General features: G+C 41.4%; 1 protein-coding gene across 5 annotated transcripts in view; it reads right to left on the minus strand.

Moving 5' to 3' along the window:
- The window catches only part of lpp (LIM domain containing preferred translocation partner in lipoma), a 176,441-nt gene that overhangs the window by 79,439 nt on the left and 81,516 nt on the right, over positions 1 to 15,486 (minus strand). For 3 of the 5 annotated variants that reach the window (XM_084444920.1, XM_084444922.1, XM_084444921.1), the window contains one exon: positions 7,045 to 7,250. The exons of 1 other annotated variant lie outside the window; for it this stretch is intronic. In XM_084444920.1, the coding sequence (XP_084301046.1) occupies positions 7,045 to 7,250 (206 nt within the window). Of the gene's footprint in view, positions 1 to 7,044; positions 7,251 to 7,831; positions 7,885 to 15,486 lie in introns of all 5 variants that reach the window. One more of the 5 variants, XM_084444923.1, reaches the window with a different exon arrangement.

The raw sequence follows: 15,486 nt of genomic DNA on the forward strand, positions 1-15,486 counted from the left end.
CCAACATTCTGTTGTCAAAGAGTTTTTTACACAGACATATCTCTTACATGCCTTACATGCCTCTTACAAGCTGACACTTAGGCTACTAGTCATTCCATATGTTGATCTGTGCAGACAGCTGCAAGGAAATAGAACACTTAAGCAAGGGTGCCTATGTGGATGAATTACTACAGTATGACTTTCATTAGAGCTAAAAATATTGTTGTGAGGTACTGTAGATAGTAGGGGAGTTGAAATTAATCGTTTCTAAGATGCATCGTGATGTTGACATGGACAACTGCATCGATGCAGTGACAGTCCATAATAGATACTGTAGATAGATAGATAGATAGATAGATAGATAGATAGATAGATAGATAGATAGATAGATAGATAGATAGATAGATAGATAGATAGATGACAAGATACATGACCTTCCCTTGGTGTCTATGGTTGTGTGTTCAAGCTCTGGGTGATGTAGAATAAACATGCTACAACGCCTACTTGAGCATTGTGCTGTTTGGATTTCAGGCACATCATTTTAAAGTTATTTTTTAAGAAGTTTTAAATAATTATGGTCAGGGCAGAGACCCTCAAGTATTTTGTCATTTGTCTCCTCCTTCCTCTTCCTCCGCTAAACACCCAGCCCCGATCCAGGGCTGCGCAGCAGCTGTAATTCTTCTTCTTCTTAATTTTTCTCCGCATAAAGCATTTGTGCAGCAAAAACTGTACTGTATGCTCAAAACTCAAATTTTGCTAGCTAGCTAATGCTAATGCTAGCTAATGCTAACTCTAATGGTAACGCTAATGCTAGCTAGCTAAAGCTAGCATTAGTGTTAGAATTATACATTAGCATTAGCTAGCTAGCATTATTGTTAGCATTAGCATTAGCTAGCTAGCATTAGCATTCAAAAGTGCCTTTTGTGATGTCACGGTCACTTGACCTTTGACATTTGAATACCAAAATGTAATCCAATTAATCTAATTAAGTCCAACTGGACATTTTGGCCAAATATGTACAAATTCTGTAGAGCCTTTCTTGAGATGTCGTGTTCAGCAGGCCAAAACACATTTTGTGAGGTCACAGTGACCTTGAACTTTGACCCCACAATGTAATTACATTTTTTTTACAAATATCGGACGGACGGACAACCATAATGCCTCCGGCCAGGCTATTGCCTGGCGGAGGCATACAAATCTAAATAAATCACCCATGTGTCCTACAGAGCTGAATTTTGGAAATGTAGACAGTCAACGGCTACATCTCCAAAAGTCTTCATTCATATACTACCATGAACCAGAAGAACATTCTTTGGGTACTAGTGTTTAAAAAGGCGTTCAGATCGGTCAAACAATGAGTACTCATCAATCTTCAATGTCTTGCTATAATTTGTACTGTATGCGAAACATTTTATGTCATCTAATTTTTCAAAATACATTTCCCTAAAATATTAAACCAGAAACCAGGTAAATTTGTATATCCAACAATTTCACTGTTATAATGATTTAAATTTTAAAAAGATAAATAACCCAGTTTTGCACGTCAACCTCCCATTAGGACCAATATGGATTTCATTGTCTTGCTCAAGGACACCTCCACATGTGGTCAACCTAAAAAACTATTTTATTTTACAATTTATTGAACTAGATGAATCCCTTCATGTCAATCAAGTCATCTGCATCTTTGCTTCACGGGTCTTCTGCTCCCTCTCCAAATCCTATTTCTGACACCTCGTTGCAAACACCTGGACCACGATCATTGCTGCTTACGGCTATATTTCTTTAATCATTTACAGATAAAGCTAAAGTTGAAGTTATTTGGTGGAGGCTAGTGGAGGAGAAGCCCAGGTGTTATTTAAAGTGACTGTAAAGCAAATTCTGAGATTTGTTTCTAAAATACTATACTTTCACATACAGTACAGTAGTATACTATAAAATACTATACTATGTGGAAAGTATGTTAACTCAGTATGTACAGTAGTACTGAATTGTGGAGTTAGACCTGTAAACTGTTTTTCAACATTCGTTCCCCTAATTTTTTAAACGGGGCCTGGTGATATCAAGAGAAATCACATTGTGTACTTTTCATCGTGAGTGGCTGAGCGCAGTCAGCACACATTGTGTTGCGTACAGTTATGCTTTAAAACTCAATTTGTACATTTGGGAAATGGTCTAAACGGCAAAATTAGCTGTTTTTGAACTAGGTTTTCTAATAGTTCTGAATGTTTATTTTCACTCAGATTATTGTGGATGCTTAATGAGACACTAAACTTTGATATATATGCATTTTTACTATTTTGAACCAAGTTTAGAGGCACTTTAAAGAGATGAGTCTTGCGAAAGATGGAACATTTTATAGTAACTATTTACAAGCTATTTACCAGCATTAGTGGAGTATCACATGCATGTAGACATATTTTATTATTATTTAAAGGCTGGTGTAATCATGAATGAACCCTGTGAGGACATTACATTGGATATGAAAAAGCAACCTAAATAACAGCGCATTTCATACAGCACATTATACATACAGTACTGTATGTGACTCAGGGAATGGGGTTGGTGTTGGGGTTTAATACAGAATGTGTTTTCTCAGTGCAGGCAGTTCTTGTCTGAGAGTATGAGCAGATGTCCGGTGAGAATTTGGAGAGGGTATTCCTGCTGGGGTGCCCCGGTAGCTCAATGGGTTGGGGCACGTACCATATAAAGGCTAGCACTTAACGCAGCGGCGTGGGTTCGAATCCGGCCCACACCCTTTGCTGCATGTCTTTCCCTCTCTCTCTCTCCTGCCTTTCCTGTCTGTCCTTACACTGCCCTATCCTAATAAAAGCAGAAATGCCCTAAAAATGTCTTTTAAATGAATAAATAATAAAAAATTGTTAAAACAAAACAAAACAATACAGCTTTAGAGAGGGTATTGCTGCTGTCATTTACTTTCTAGGCACAAATACTGAGATGTTCAATAAAGATGTGTGCTGCATGCATTTTGCTACTGATGATGTAATTGCATGTGAGGTCTTTACAAGACATCTTAATGGGGTCTCCCCTAAGGCCTCACGTTAAATCACTGAGACAAGCCTCTCTCTATTTCACCAAAGCATCTCAGACAAAGAACTTCTGAGCACAACTGGCATCGATTATAGTGTAACTAATCTGTAAACTATCTACAAAAAGAATGCATGTTGACATGTCCCCATGTTGCTTGATTTAGACTAACACACTTTGCAGGGCTCATGTAATCCAGAACATGCATAGTTTCAGCTCACTTTAAATGCCAGATTTCTCAGGTTGGGCCTGCTCCTGTCAATCATGTGCAGCAATTCTACAGTGATACAGTAGATGACATGCAGCAGGCCTATGACACCAGTATTTAACATGTTTGAGTGTACAATAGTTGTAGTGGAAAACTAGAAATGAAGCTCAGAGAGCACAGACCTCAGCTCATGAATGCATCCTGTGGCTCTGCGTGCGTGCACATGCGTGTGGACAGGACATATTTTTTATTGCTGCATTATTAGGTCAAGAGTTTTATGCCAGTCCAAACCCTGTGTCTCTGTGACCTTCCCATGTTGAGATATGGCCATTTCCATTCCCCCTACATTGACATTGAATGGGGGGAATATTTTGCTCCCCAATTACAAAAAATGAATGGAGGTGAATGGGCGGCCATGTTTGGGCGGCCTGTGGACCCACACCGTGATTTGCATCCGCTCCTGGATTCTAAAATGCCCCATGCTACACTCCTCCACCGAGTTTCATGAAAAGCGGTCCGGTAGTTTTAGTTTCATTAAAAAATGAATGGAGGTGAATGGTCATGTTTGGGGGCTCATGGACCAGCCCTGTGATTTGGATCAGCTACAATATTTAATAGGTTCTAGGTTGGCCCATGCTACACCCCTGCACCAAGTTTCATGAAATGTGGTCTAGTAGTTTTTGTATAATCCTGCTAATATAAACGAACAAACACATGCCACCAAAAACATTACCTCTCACCCTGTGCTGTTGCTGGGGCGGAGGTAACTATGTTTTTAGACATGCCTATGACTTCTTTGTGAAAAAAGTAAGGGCCCATAGAAAACACGGCACAGCTCTAATCAAGACATTACTGGCAAGCAAAGTTTATATCGCAGTAGTCAAAAAATATTCTTATAAAACAAACATCTGGGGTGCAGAGGAAGGAAGCTCAGGGGAAGATGGCTGCAATTCAAACCACAAGTCTCTGAAGACAAAGGTAAACTATTTAAACTTAAAAGCAGGCTCCTTGCTTCTACCCAATTTCATAACAGTTTCCTGTGTTTTGAAACTTTAAGAGTTCAAGGGTCCCATGGGGTCCAGCTCAATCCACATCATAATAATATCAGTGGGTCCTCTGTGTAAAAAGAAAAGTTGGCTGGCTTTAAATATAATTTTGACCCACAGTCTAACATCTAGTGAAAACAATTAAATAACAATAGTTTATCAAGATAAATAGGCGTCAGTGTTCTACAAACAATATTCTTAGATGTATTACACTGATGATCTAAAAACAGCATTGTCTGGAAACTATGTAAAGCACATGCTTTTCATGATTTTGCAGTTATCAACTGAATATTGAACTTCCTGTTTTTTTTTTTTTTACAGTTTCAACTGACTATATCAGGGGTGGCCAACCAGTCAGAGACTAAGAGCCACAAAAATTACTGTGGTACCACCCAGAGCCACACCATATATACCAGCGTTTCTCAACCTTTCTTTCAGTCACCGCACCCTTCATAAGTACTTAAAATCCCAAGGCACCCTAGTCTAAAATAAGAAGAAAAGCGTTATTGTCCATTAAATATACATTTAACGTTAATTTATTTAAAATTAATACATACAACATGATATTTTCTGACATAATATATTTTGGACTGGGTTGGGTTACGCTGGGCTGGGCTGGGCTGGGTTAGGCTGGGCTGGACTGGGCTGGACTGGGCTGGGTTACGCTGGACTGGACTGGGCTGGGTTAGGCTGGACTGGGCTGGACTGGGCTGGGTTAGGCTGGGCTGGACTGGGCTGGACTGGGCTGGGTTACGCTGGACTGGACTGGGCTGGGTTAGGCTGGACTGGGCTGGACTGGGCTGGGTTACGCTGGACTGGACTGGGCTGGATTAGGCTGGACTGGGCTGGACTGGGCTGGACTGGGCTGGGTTACGCTGGACTGGGCTGGGCTGGGTTAGGCTGGGTTAGGCTGGACTGGACTGGGCTGGGCTGGGTTAGGCTGGACTGGGCTGGGTTAGGTTGGACTGGGCTGGGTTGGGCTGGACTGGACTGGAGATTTGAGGCTTTGAAATGTCCCAATGATGTCTGGCATATCAGACAGAATGGCTTACCATTACGTTCTATGAAGAAAAAATGACTCTCCCACTCGGGTAAAATTGTCCTGTGTTCGTCTTCATATTTTCTTTTCGCTGCGCATTTCTTTCCAGCCATTCTTTGGTTGTGTACAGTAGCCTAGGCTACGTTAGTTTTTGTCGTAAAAGAGAATGACCCACGCAGAGCAAATTATTTTGTTTACAACAATTTTGTTACCAAGGTGATTTGCTACCTATATGATTGGTTTGAAGTGGTTCTCACGCGACTTCCTCGCGACCTAGCGAAACGAATCATATGATTTTATGACAAAATCTGCAATAAACTAAAATGGGCAGGAAGAAATGCACAGCGAAACTAGAGAGAGAGAGAGAGAGAGCGAGAGAGAGAGAAACGTTCTTATGGAATGAATAATTTTATTTTTTTAATGAAAGGATGGAAGAGCCGCAAGACAACTTTTTTTTTAATCAATGAATGGAGGAGCCGCACATTGACGGGCAAAGAGCCGCATGCGGCTCGCGAGCCGCGGGTTGGCCACCGTTGGACTATATTATCTATTTTAAATAACTTAGAGTACAGGAGTAAAGACCTTAATTTATATTTATTGTCTGTTCAGTTGATGATTGTGAAAGTCTGTCAAAACATAAATGTTAGAAAAAGAGGTAAAGCGCACAACTCCTGAATAAGTACCAGTGTCCAGGTGCCCGGTTGGTGAAGTTCAAATGAACCAGGCCAGGTCAAGCCTGGCTTATGTGTGTTGGCTGGTAGGACGGTAATGTTTGATAAATAAAGATGGGTCTTGTCACCTGGACACATCAGTTCCAATGCTTCCAATGCTAATCCATCACAATGAGAGCGGGATAGCCAGTTAGCTCATGGGCTCACAACAACTAGCAGCAGCTTCCATAACATTAATGGTAGCGGTCAGTGGCTAAAGCAGTTACACTGATGATTCCTGTAATGTTAGCTATTTTGCTGCTATGGGTTCAACTTTTGTTTCTGGATAAAGGTCATGACTTTTTGTTTTGCACTTCCCTTTAGGTGGTGAATAAGTAGACCCAGGACACAGTGGGTTATTTGGACATCTACTAGGATCTTGATATTATATTGATATGAAAATATGAAAGTAAAGTATTTGCCCTTAGAAGTAAATTGTAATTAAAATGGTTCTTAGCTAAGTAACCTATGTGTAGGCAGACTTGAAAGGTCAATTGTAATAATATAATGAATGAACAATTGTAAACATAGTACTCAACAGAATAGGTAATACTCAAGTCTTGATTTGAAACTTTTCCTAAATGCTTTATTAAACATACAGACATGCACATTAAAAGTAGCCATAAGTTGTTATTTTGCATGTGCTCTCAGGACATGTTGTGGTTGTGACCATCTTTGTAAAGAGGAGAGGCATGCAATGCACATGTATACAGTAGTACAGAGTCAGTTGTCTATTGTATAGACAAGGTGTTCAATTGCTCAAGTGTTGTCAGGTGTTGGTTCGAGTTTACAGTGGTGCATAGTCAGTTGTCTATTGTATATTTGATCAAAGTAAAAGAAAGAGAACTCTTTTCAAGGCTTAATGAAATAATTAATACAGAATTGTGAAATTTGTTATTGAATGTATCCCTAAAAACAACGGTATGTAAACAGCGTTTGTTGTTGTGTGGTACAGTATGCATTGGTCAGTGCCAGTAAGATATTATGCTATTGCAGGGCTGTATTTTCTGCTCTTACCTCCAGCTGCTTCAGACTGGGAGGGGTCTCCTAGTTGTTTGTAGGGGTTGAACTTGGGTTTTGGTGCAACCACTGGTGCAAACTTCTTGGGAGCCTGTTGTTGGGACACAGATATGCTGGGGGTACCCAGAGCTGGGGTGGTCTCCATCCGGGCAGTCACCTGCCCTAGCTGGTCAACATCACTGTTTGGGTTGTTCCACATGGTTCTGTGTAGAGGGAAAACATACTGTTGAGTCATGTCAGACTCCTACAATGTTATATACATATGCAGTGTATAAAACACAATACAAATGACAGTGGAACACTTGCAGACTTTTTTGTTACATCAAAAAAGAGACATGGCACAAATGAAAAGTAAAAGACACCATAAATTAACTTAATGGCCATTTCAATACTTCCCATTGTGATAGAAATATCCAATAAGGCTTTACTGTTTGTACTGTACTGCATGTTATTATGTTTCTAGTCATCCCAACATTTATTTCTGACATAGTATATCTGAGCTGAGCTGTTTATAATGAATAACAAACCACACCATCTGTTTTACTAACAGCAGGTTCCAGACCCCTGTGTGAGTGGGCATAGAGAAAAAAATAATGTTCTTGTTGAACTTTACTTTGCTTGAATTGGTGTGCTGTTAATGTAACTGATATATTTAGACAGAGGCACAGGTTGATCTAATAAGATCACTTGAATTCTGTCACACCAACCAAGTCACACCAACATTGGACAGGTATAATAACCCACTTTATGCTATGTATATTTGACTTGAATCTCTATTTAGTACCTCTTCTTCTCTTCTGTCCTGTCACTGCTGCTGTAACGTCTGAATTTCCCTGCCTGGGGAATGATAGCAAAGTATCGTAAATCACCCAGTAGAAGACTAGTCTGCTTTATAATTTTATTGTAATCAAGAGGAAAGATAAAGGTTAGCAGACAATTACTTGGTAGCCCGAAACACAAAACACGCATCTTTGTTTTCATACTGGCCACTAGGAAAGAGGAGCTCTACCACAGTAAGAGAATGTCAATCTTTCCTCGAGTCCCTTGGCAGTGAAAATGGACTGATTTGAGGGATTTGAAATCTGATCCTAGCTGTCTAGAAGCGGAGGTCAGGTTCTGCCAGAGAGCTTATAGACCTGGACCTGGGCCAAAGGCTGGCACCAACTAATGCCTCAGTAGTGGGAGGCACTTCAAGCAGCTTCCAACACCCCCCCACCCCCCTCTTCCACAGGCACAACCAACTGTCCCACCGGTTGCCAGTAGAGGGGATACTTAAGGCTGGCAACTTAGATCAGAGACTATTTATGAGGTAACTAAATACAGGTGTGGCTGGTCTCCTTGATATGAAAGGTAAGAATTTGAGAGATATCCCACTCTATGATGGATGAGAGAGACAATTTGCATCAGCTATGCTGGCACACATAGTCCTCTCATCCATGGCCAGAGAATTCAGGGATGTGTGGGTGGCATGGAAAATTACAAGGTGTTTGCCACTGGAGGACTGAATGTCAATAACCGACCTGACAATCCCCTGCTATATATATAGGACAGCATATTCGGGTCAGTGGTAAATATTTTTTAGTTGGTGTGCTGATTCTATGTTAAGTAAGACTTACTGTAACAGTGCCATGTAAGGCAGTGCTGGATTTCTGATAAATTATGTTGATATGCCTAATACACAATGTTCTAATACATTAGGCTGTTGTAGAAAGTGTCATTGCAATGTATTTACAGTATTGTACATGATCAATATGGATAAAGTCATGCTAAAGGTTGATTTTTGCTTTTGAATTTCCTGCAACAGACCGTCACAGATTAATTGAAATATTTGTACACCCTCTCTGCATTTATGGTCTGATGTAACCAACAATGACTTTCACTGTTCAACTCAAAATGGGGATTCACATCATTATCCTAATTGGGGAGAGAAGAAGATGATGCCAACCACAGAGCAAAACAAGAGAAGAAACAAACTCAAAAAAGGTCAGCGTAAAATCACACAGTAGGCTATCATTTAGCTTCATCGCTCTTCGAAGTTTTAAGCGCCCATCCGATTTCCAACCAGGTTCAACTCTTTTTAATTGTCTATTTGATGGGTGCTCAAAACAAGCCTTAAAGTTATCAGCTTCTTTTTTGCCTATTTATCCATAACCTAGTTATTATGGTGTAAAGAGCCCTTGCAGGGTATAAAACTATGCACTATCTGAGGCCACAGACAGTCTGTTTTTCACATTCTGAAATTTGAACTATTTTCCCCTTCCTTCTTTGCATTTGCTGCTCTGTGTTCAGGTGTTTGACTGTGTATTATCCTCTCTCTGACTGATACAGGGTTTCCATTCTCCCTCCGGAGCACAGCAGAAAAGCCCACGCACAATCATCTTTTAATATCTGCTCAGATCCCTGCTCCTCCTGCCGTCGCTGAATGGTGCTAACCAATGATATGCCGTCGCACTTCTAAAAGCTGTGTTTCAAATGTGTGCCGGTTTTTCACACCCACCTGTCCTTTCAATGCAAAACACTCTCATTCATCTCTGCTCCAATGCTTCTTTTATAAGATATGTATTAAAAGGAGCGTTTCTCGTATGTGAATAGAACTCTCTTCTGTGTTAAACAGTACCTATGCACCTGTTTGACGGTATATTCTATTGGTCAGATGTTCACAATGTATGACACTTAAAGGACAATGCTCGTTTTTGACAACCTGGACCTTATTTACGACATATTATAAGACGTTTGACTCACCGAGATCACTTTGGTGTAGTTCGGAGGCATGTAGAAGAAATGTAAAATCCAGCGCGAGCCAGTATATCCATGTAATGGCGGTGGTCGGGGCAACGAGAATGCAGCTTCTAAAAATCTATTTTCTGCCGCGAAACGGTTGTTTTCATCAATCTGTCTTGATGAATCGCTAGTTGTGCTTACATAGAGCATAACTGTTGTGGTTTTCACATGCCATGATCTTTAGAAACGTCTTTCGAAACAAAATAGCTTCCTCACTTGCTCCAGCACTAATGCGCACAGCGCGCAATCGTTGCTCCAGCACGCTGTGCGCATGCGTGCTGAAGCAAGTGAGGAAGCTATTTCGTGTCTAACGACGTTTCTAAAGATCATATTACAGAGGCATGTGAAATACCACAACAGGCCTATGCTCTCTATGTAAGCACAACTAGCGATTCATCAAGACAGATTGATGAAAACAACCGTTTCGCGGCAGAAAATAGATTTTTAGAAACTGCATTCTAAGTGCCCCGACCACCGCCATTACATGGATATACTGGCTCGCGCTGGATTTTACATTTCTTCTACATGCCTCCAAACTACACCAAAGTGATCTCGGTGAGTCAAACGTCTTATAATATGTCGTAAATAAGGTCCAGGTTGTCAAAAACGAGCATTGTCCTTTAATGTTGTCCGAAATGGGTCTTAAAGCCTCTGGAAACTCAAATCCACAAAAGTCTTCTAACTATGTAATTTAGTGTATTATGTACATAATAAACAACATGTAAAAGAATTAGCAATTACTTTCTATCAAAATTCGAAATATTCTCATTTAAGTTTTTGTAACATTCCTGACAGTGGGTTTAAAATGGGCGTTGTTTAATTCGTTTAATGTGACGTCATTATATCCGAGATCCAATCATTAAAAAATGCATGTTAGTAAGTCCTACCTCCCCGCTAAATCTGCCTCGTCGACAGCAAATTTGCAGTAAACTAACATATTTGATCCAGCCTAGTATCTTTGTCTATTTTTATCTATCCATCTACCGGTATCTATTTTTATCTATCCTCTATCTCCCCACCCTGTGCACCATCATGATTGTTTGTGCTGTCCCTGGGTGCTCATCGGTGAGATGACAACAAGTCATTCTTTAGTTTTCCAACTGTGTTGGATTTAGAGAAACAGTGGACCGCGTTTTTGGTGAGCCGTGGTGGAGCAGTCCAGAAACATACCTTCATATGCTGCGCTCATTCATTAAATTCTGCCAGAAAGCCATGGGTTTTGCACAACGGCTATGTCTTGTAGCTGGAGCAGTACCCCCTCTCCCTCCACTTCAGCGTCTCCCCGATGCCCAGAGCCTAGAGATCGATCATGTAAGTTACTTGCTAATGATAAAGTTTAAGTAAATGTTCCACGTTTATTGTCACCTTTTTCTAAAGAAATCTAACATTGTTAGCTTGCTAACTCAGTGCTTTGTAGCTGCTTAGCAGCCTAATAATGTTAGCGCTAGCTAGTATGGTTAGAACTAGCTGTGGCTAACTAATTCTACTAATGGATAGAAAAGCATTTTGGAACTCACCATTCAGTGATCGATTAAAATGAATTATTTGGAGATGGCAGGGCTTCTACTGTATTTCTGCATCCTCTGAGAATTGAGTATATGCGGCTGGACTTTTAGTTGCTGTGCATAGTGCGTTGCTAGTTTTGATGAGATTGACATTTTTATCCGCCAATGACAAACAATCAAATCTTGATCTGACGCGCCCACATTCCTGAGAAATGGTCTAGAGAGCAAAATGAGCCGTTTTTGAACACTTTTTTCGAAGGGTTCTGAACGTTTATTTTAACTCAGATTTTTGTGGATGCTTAAAGAGACACTAACATTTGATATCACATATGCATTTTTACTATTTCAAGCCAAGTTTCCAGAGGCTGAACAACAGTAAGCCTGGTCAGTGGTCTCTTGATAACACGCCAGGGGTAAAGACGAGATAATCATTCACCAAGAGGAGATTTAAGGTGGTTCTCTGGCTATTCTATCAAAATTCAAGTCACTCTCTACCAAAGAGGCATTTTCTTCAAGAAAAGTGCAGCCTATATGTTTTTCATTATTGGGGGAACTTCAAATACAATTCAACTAAAGTAATTCCATTCATGAAGTACTGTTGAGCACGGCATATTTTTACATCTTTCCAATGGAAAAAACAAAATGTCATCATAACTTACATTTACATCATAACAACATAACAATCATAACTTAGACAGATACATATCCCCTGTCATTCTGGACTTAGTGCATAGAAAACACTCAGCAAACTATTCGGATGTCCAATTTGTAGGTAAATCTGCCTCAGATGCTGTAAGTTGATCTGACAATCTCGTTTCTTGTGGAGAATGTGCTGGCATGGCAGAGTGATGCTGGCAAGGATGTTGGTAGGAGAGGGGCACTGGGCAATATTCCAGTGTGAGGTTAAAAGGTGCCCCACCCTCTCTGAGGGAACCTGGATCAGCATGCCCAGAGCCTGTCTGCCCTAGACCTGGCAGCCATGCCCGAGCCTCTCTGACGTCAATCTGCCTGGACGGGCTAAGCAGCAGAAGTCAAGAGGCCATTCTAATGGCTTCTGACAATATGTCGGTCTTGACATCAAAGGCATATCAGTGAACAGTGGAGATTGGTTGCCACATCCCAGATTTAATAATCATGTATCTATGCCTGTGTGCTGTAAAGCTACTGTACGTACTACACACAATGCATGATGTCTCTCTTCAGCCTACTGCATCTGAAGGAGTGCAACAGAAGAGAAGCACCGGGAGTAAACAGAAGTGATGGATATCAGAAAACACAGCATGTTGAGAATAGTAGGCTAGGCTAAGAATTAGAATGGGGGTCAATGAGAGAGCATGGCTGACAGTCTGAACAGTTAGCATTGGCATGCAGCTCGCGTTTATTTGTTGTCTTTGGTGGAGCCCTCTAAGAACATAGATTTATGTTATCCATTATGCATTCATTTATGTTTTTTTTCCCTTCTGCTTTGATATGACTTCTACAGATGGAAGGCACTTCCCACACACAAACACACGCCCCCACAGAGACTCAAACACACTAGCATATAGACTACAGTGTAGGATGTATAAGGCAGTGGCTGCACAACAGAAAGTTGCACCCTCACAGAGGACATGAGTGAATGGAAAGGCAATTATGGTTGCCGGGGCTGCCACATGGATGACGCACAAAGCTGTGACACCAGGTTTCACAGTTTGCTTTATATGGGCACAGGAGTGGGGTCGCAGTCTTCTCAAAACCTGTTCCACTCCATGGTTACATCTGTCACTGAGGAAGTGTTGCAGGTTATTCTGCTGCACTTCAATCCTTCAGGCCCACAGAGCAGATTAGCCCACATAGCCAGCCAAAATGAGCCAGGGAGAAAATAGGATTGACAAAATGGCAAGGTTCAGAGCTTTCAGGAGCTGAATATGCTTTCTAGCAAACATTCCCAAAATATGTGGGCAAGAGATGGTCTGAGTGGTTTTCTAGGGGGACAGGCATACTGGCAAGAGCGGGGGGGTAAAATGTAAAAAATAATGGAAATTATTTTTCACTGAGACCATGTGACTTGTTGGGGCCTTTATGATGTAACCAACCGCAATCACCCCCCACACACACGCACGCACAGATCAACACACAACTAACTAATTGTTATTCTCCTGACCTGATCTAAAACATTCCCCAAAAGCCATTTATCTAAGTCTCCTACTGTACACGGTATTCACAGTAAATAATGGATTAATAACATACTAAATAGTAATACATTTAAGCTAGTTGTAACAGGTTGTCTCCTGGGTAATTTGAAAAAATGCAGGGGCAGTTTCTTTTAAGGCGAACAGACAGTCCTAGAAAAGTAGTTACTAGATAAAACTAGTGCACACAGTTATGATCCTAGCTACAGTGAAAGATAGGATGCCCGATAATCACTCCATAAAGGAAATGGCTGTTGGGTGAGCAATGAGTAGATTGGACTCATTGCTTGCCCTCAGAGTTCTGGCAGTGTGAATTGGATTACTGATATCCTCCTCATTGACAGATGGGAGTAACCAGTTCAGTCATGTTGCTACACTACTACTGTACTAGGCCAAGCAATAGTGTAATTGATCCCAAATCAAAGCAAAGACCTGAGCTGACAGACTATACACTAAGCTCAAAGTCACTCAGTTCATAGAGCTTCAATGGAATTCCTTTATGGGTTGTAAGAAACTGCTACCTAACGTCTCCCTACCAATCCCGCCCATTGTTGTACATGTGTTAAGGAGCTCAGCCCGGGAGCAGGGTGCACTTAAAATCATCCCTTCTCCCGGGTCACTAGGCAGCAATCAAAACAACACTTCCACAATGACACAGGGCGAGGACGGAAGCTCACCGTGCTCTGGCTGGCGGGTTGTTTGAATTGAATGGATTGAATGGAAGGCTGGTACTGTATGTGGTGGATGAGAGGAGGGCTGAATTAGCACTGCGACACAACGTGCGGGCGTTCAGCCACGTGAATAAAACAACTTTAAAAATTGAAGATTCCCATCTGCAAGCAGGCCAAGCAAGCTCCGGACCCGCTCTGCTTCAGACAGCTGGTTGAATGACTGAACGGGCTAATGCGGCATTACACAGGCGAAAACCCACTCCCTGCGCTCCAGTGTTTGGAAACAGGGCAGAGCTAAGAGTTCAAGTGGTCATTATGGATCCCGAAATGTTTGGTGTGCTGGTGGTAAACATTTGAAAGTGCCAGAAGGGTGACACCATCCCACATGTTGACATATTAATAAAAGCAAAGGCCTGTTTTGGAACTCTTCCAAGTGCTGAATGTTTAATATTGGAAGTGCAATAACAGTTTCGGAACATGAGAGGACTGGTAAGTCAAAAGTCACGTTCTAAAATGCAGCAATAGTACAGCTGCATGACAGGATTCACCAGCTGAAGAGTAGAGATTGTGATTACTTGAGTGTTGCTTATTCAGAGGCCCTTATCACCTCGAGGCAATGGTGTAAAGATCAACCACATCCTGTGCTGTGAAGGAGACACACATCTCTTCACACACATCTGCACGAGCAAAGATGAGCAGTATGGCTGTTTGTCACAGTCAGAGAGGAAACCCAATGAGCATCGATACCCTCTAGTTGACATTCATTCAACTGAATTCCAAGCTTGACTGACCTATCCACTCTGCCTTACCACATAGATCAGGCCCTTATTTTCCCTTCTAGGAACCACTACCCCATCTGAAGCTCAGTTTATTTGTCATATGTACAAGATCTGGTATGGGTGCATGCTTAATAATGAAAGGCAATGAAAGTAGTAGCAGGCAGCAGAACAGTTCAAGGTCCAACGTGGAATAGGCAGGACAGCGTACTGTAGATCCCCTAGCACCAGTGAGGTTTATACAATGACTATGGCTGTGTCCGAAATGCCTGATACCTGCTACCTGCTATAGAGCAGGCGAGAAGTAACAAGTTCGCGATCGTACAGCCAGGCTACAGAGCTCCAGAAACCGTAGCCGTAGCAGAGGACTCTGGGCCAACCACAATGTGATGCAGTTCGGCTTGGCATAGGGGTTCCTGGAGCTCTAGCCTGGCTGATTGCGAAGTTGTGAACAGAATAAATACAACATATGAGCAAATATAACCTGCTCCACTATAATGAAACTGTTAAAACTAAGATGCCTGGATAAAGATTT

This window comes from Borostomias antarcticus (assembly GCF_949987555.1).
Source record: "Borostomias antarcticus genome assembly, chromosome: 10".
Classification (NCBI taxonomy): domain Eukaryota; kingdom Metazoa; phylum Chordata; class Actinopteri; order Stomiiformes; family Stomiidae; genus Borostomias; species Borostomias antarcticus.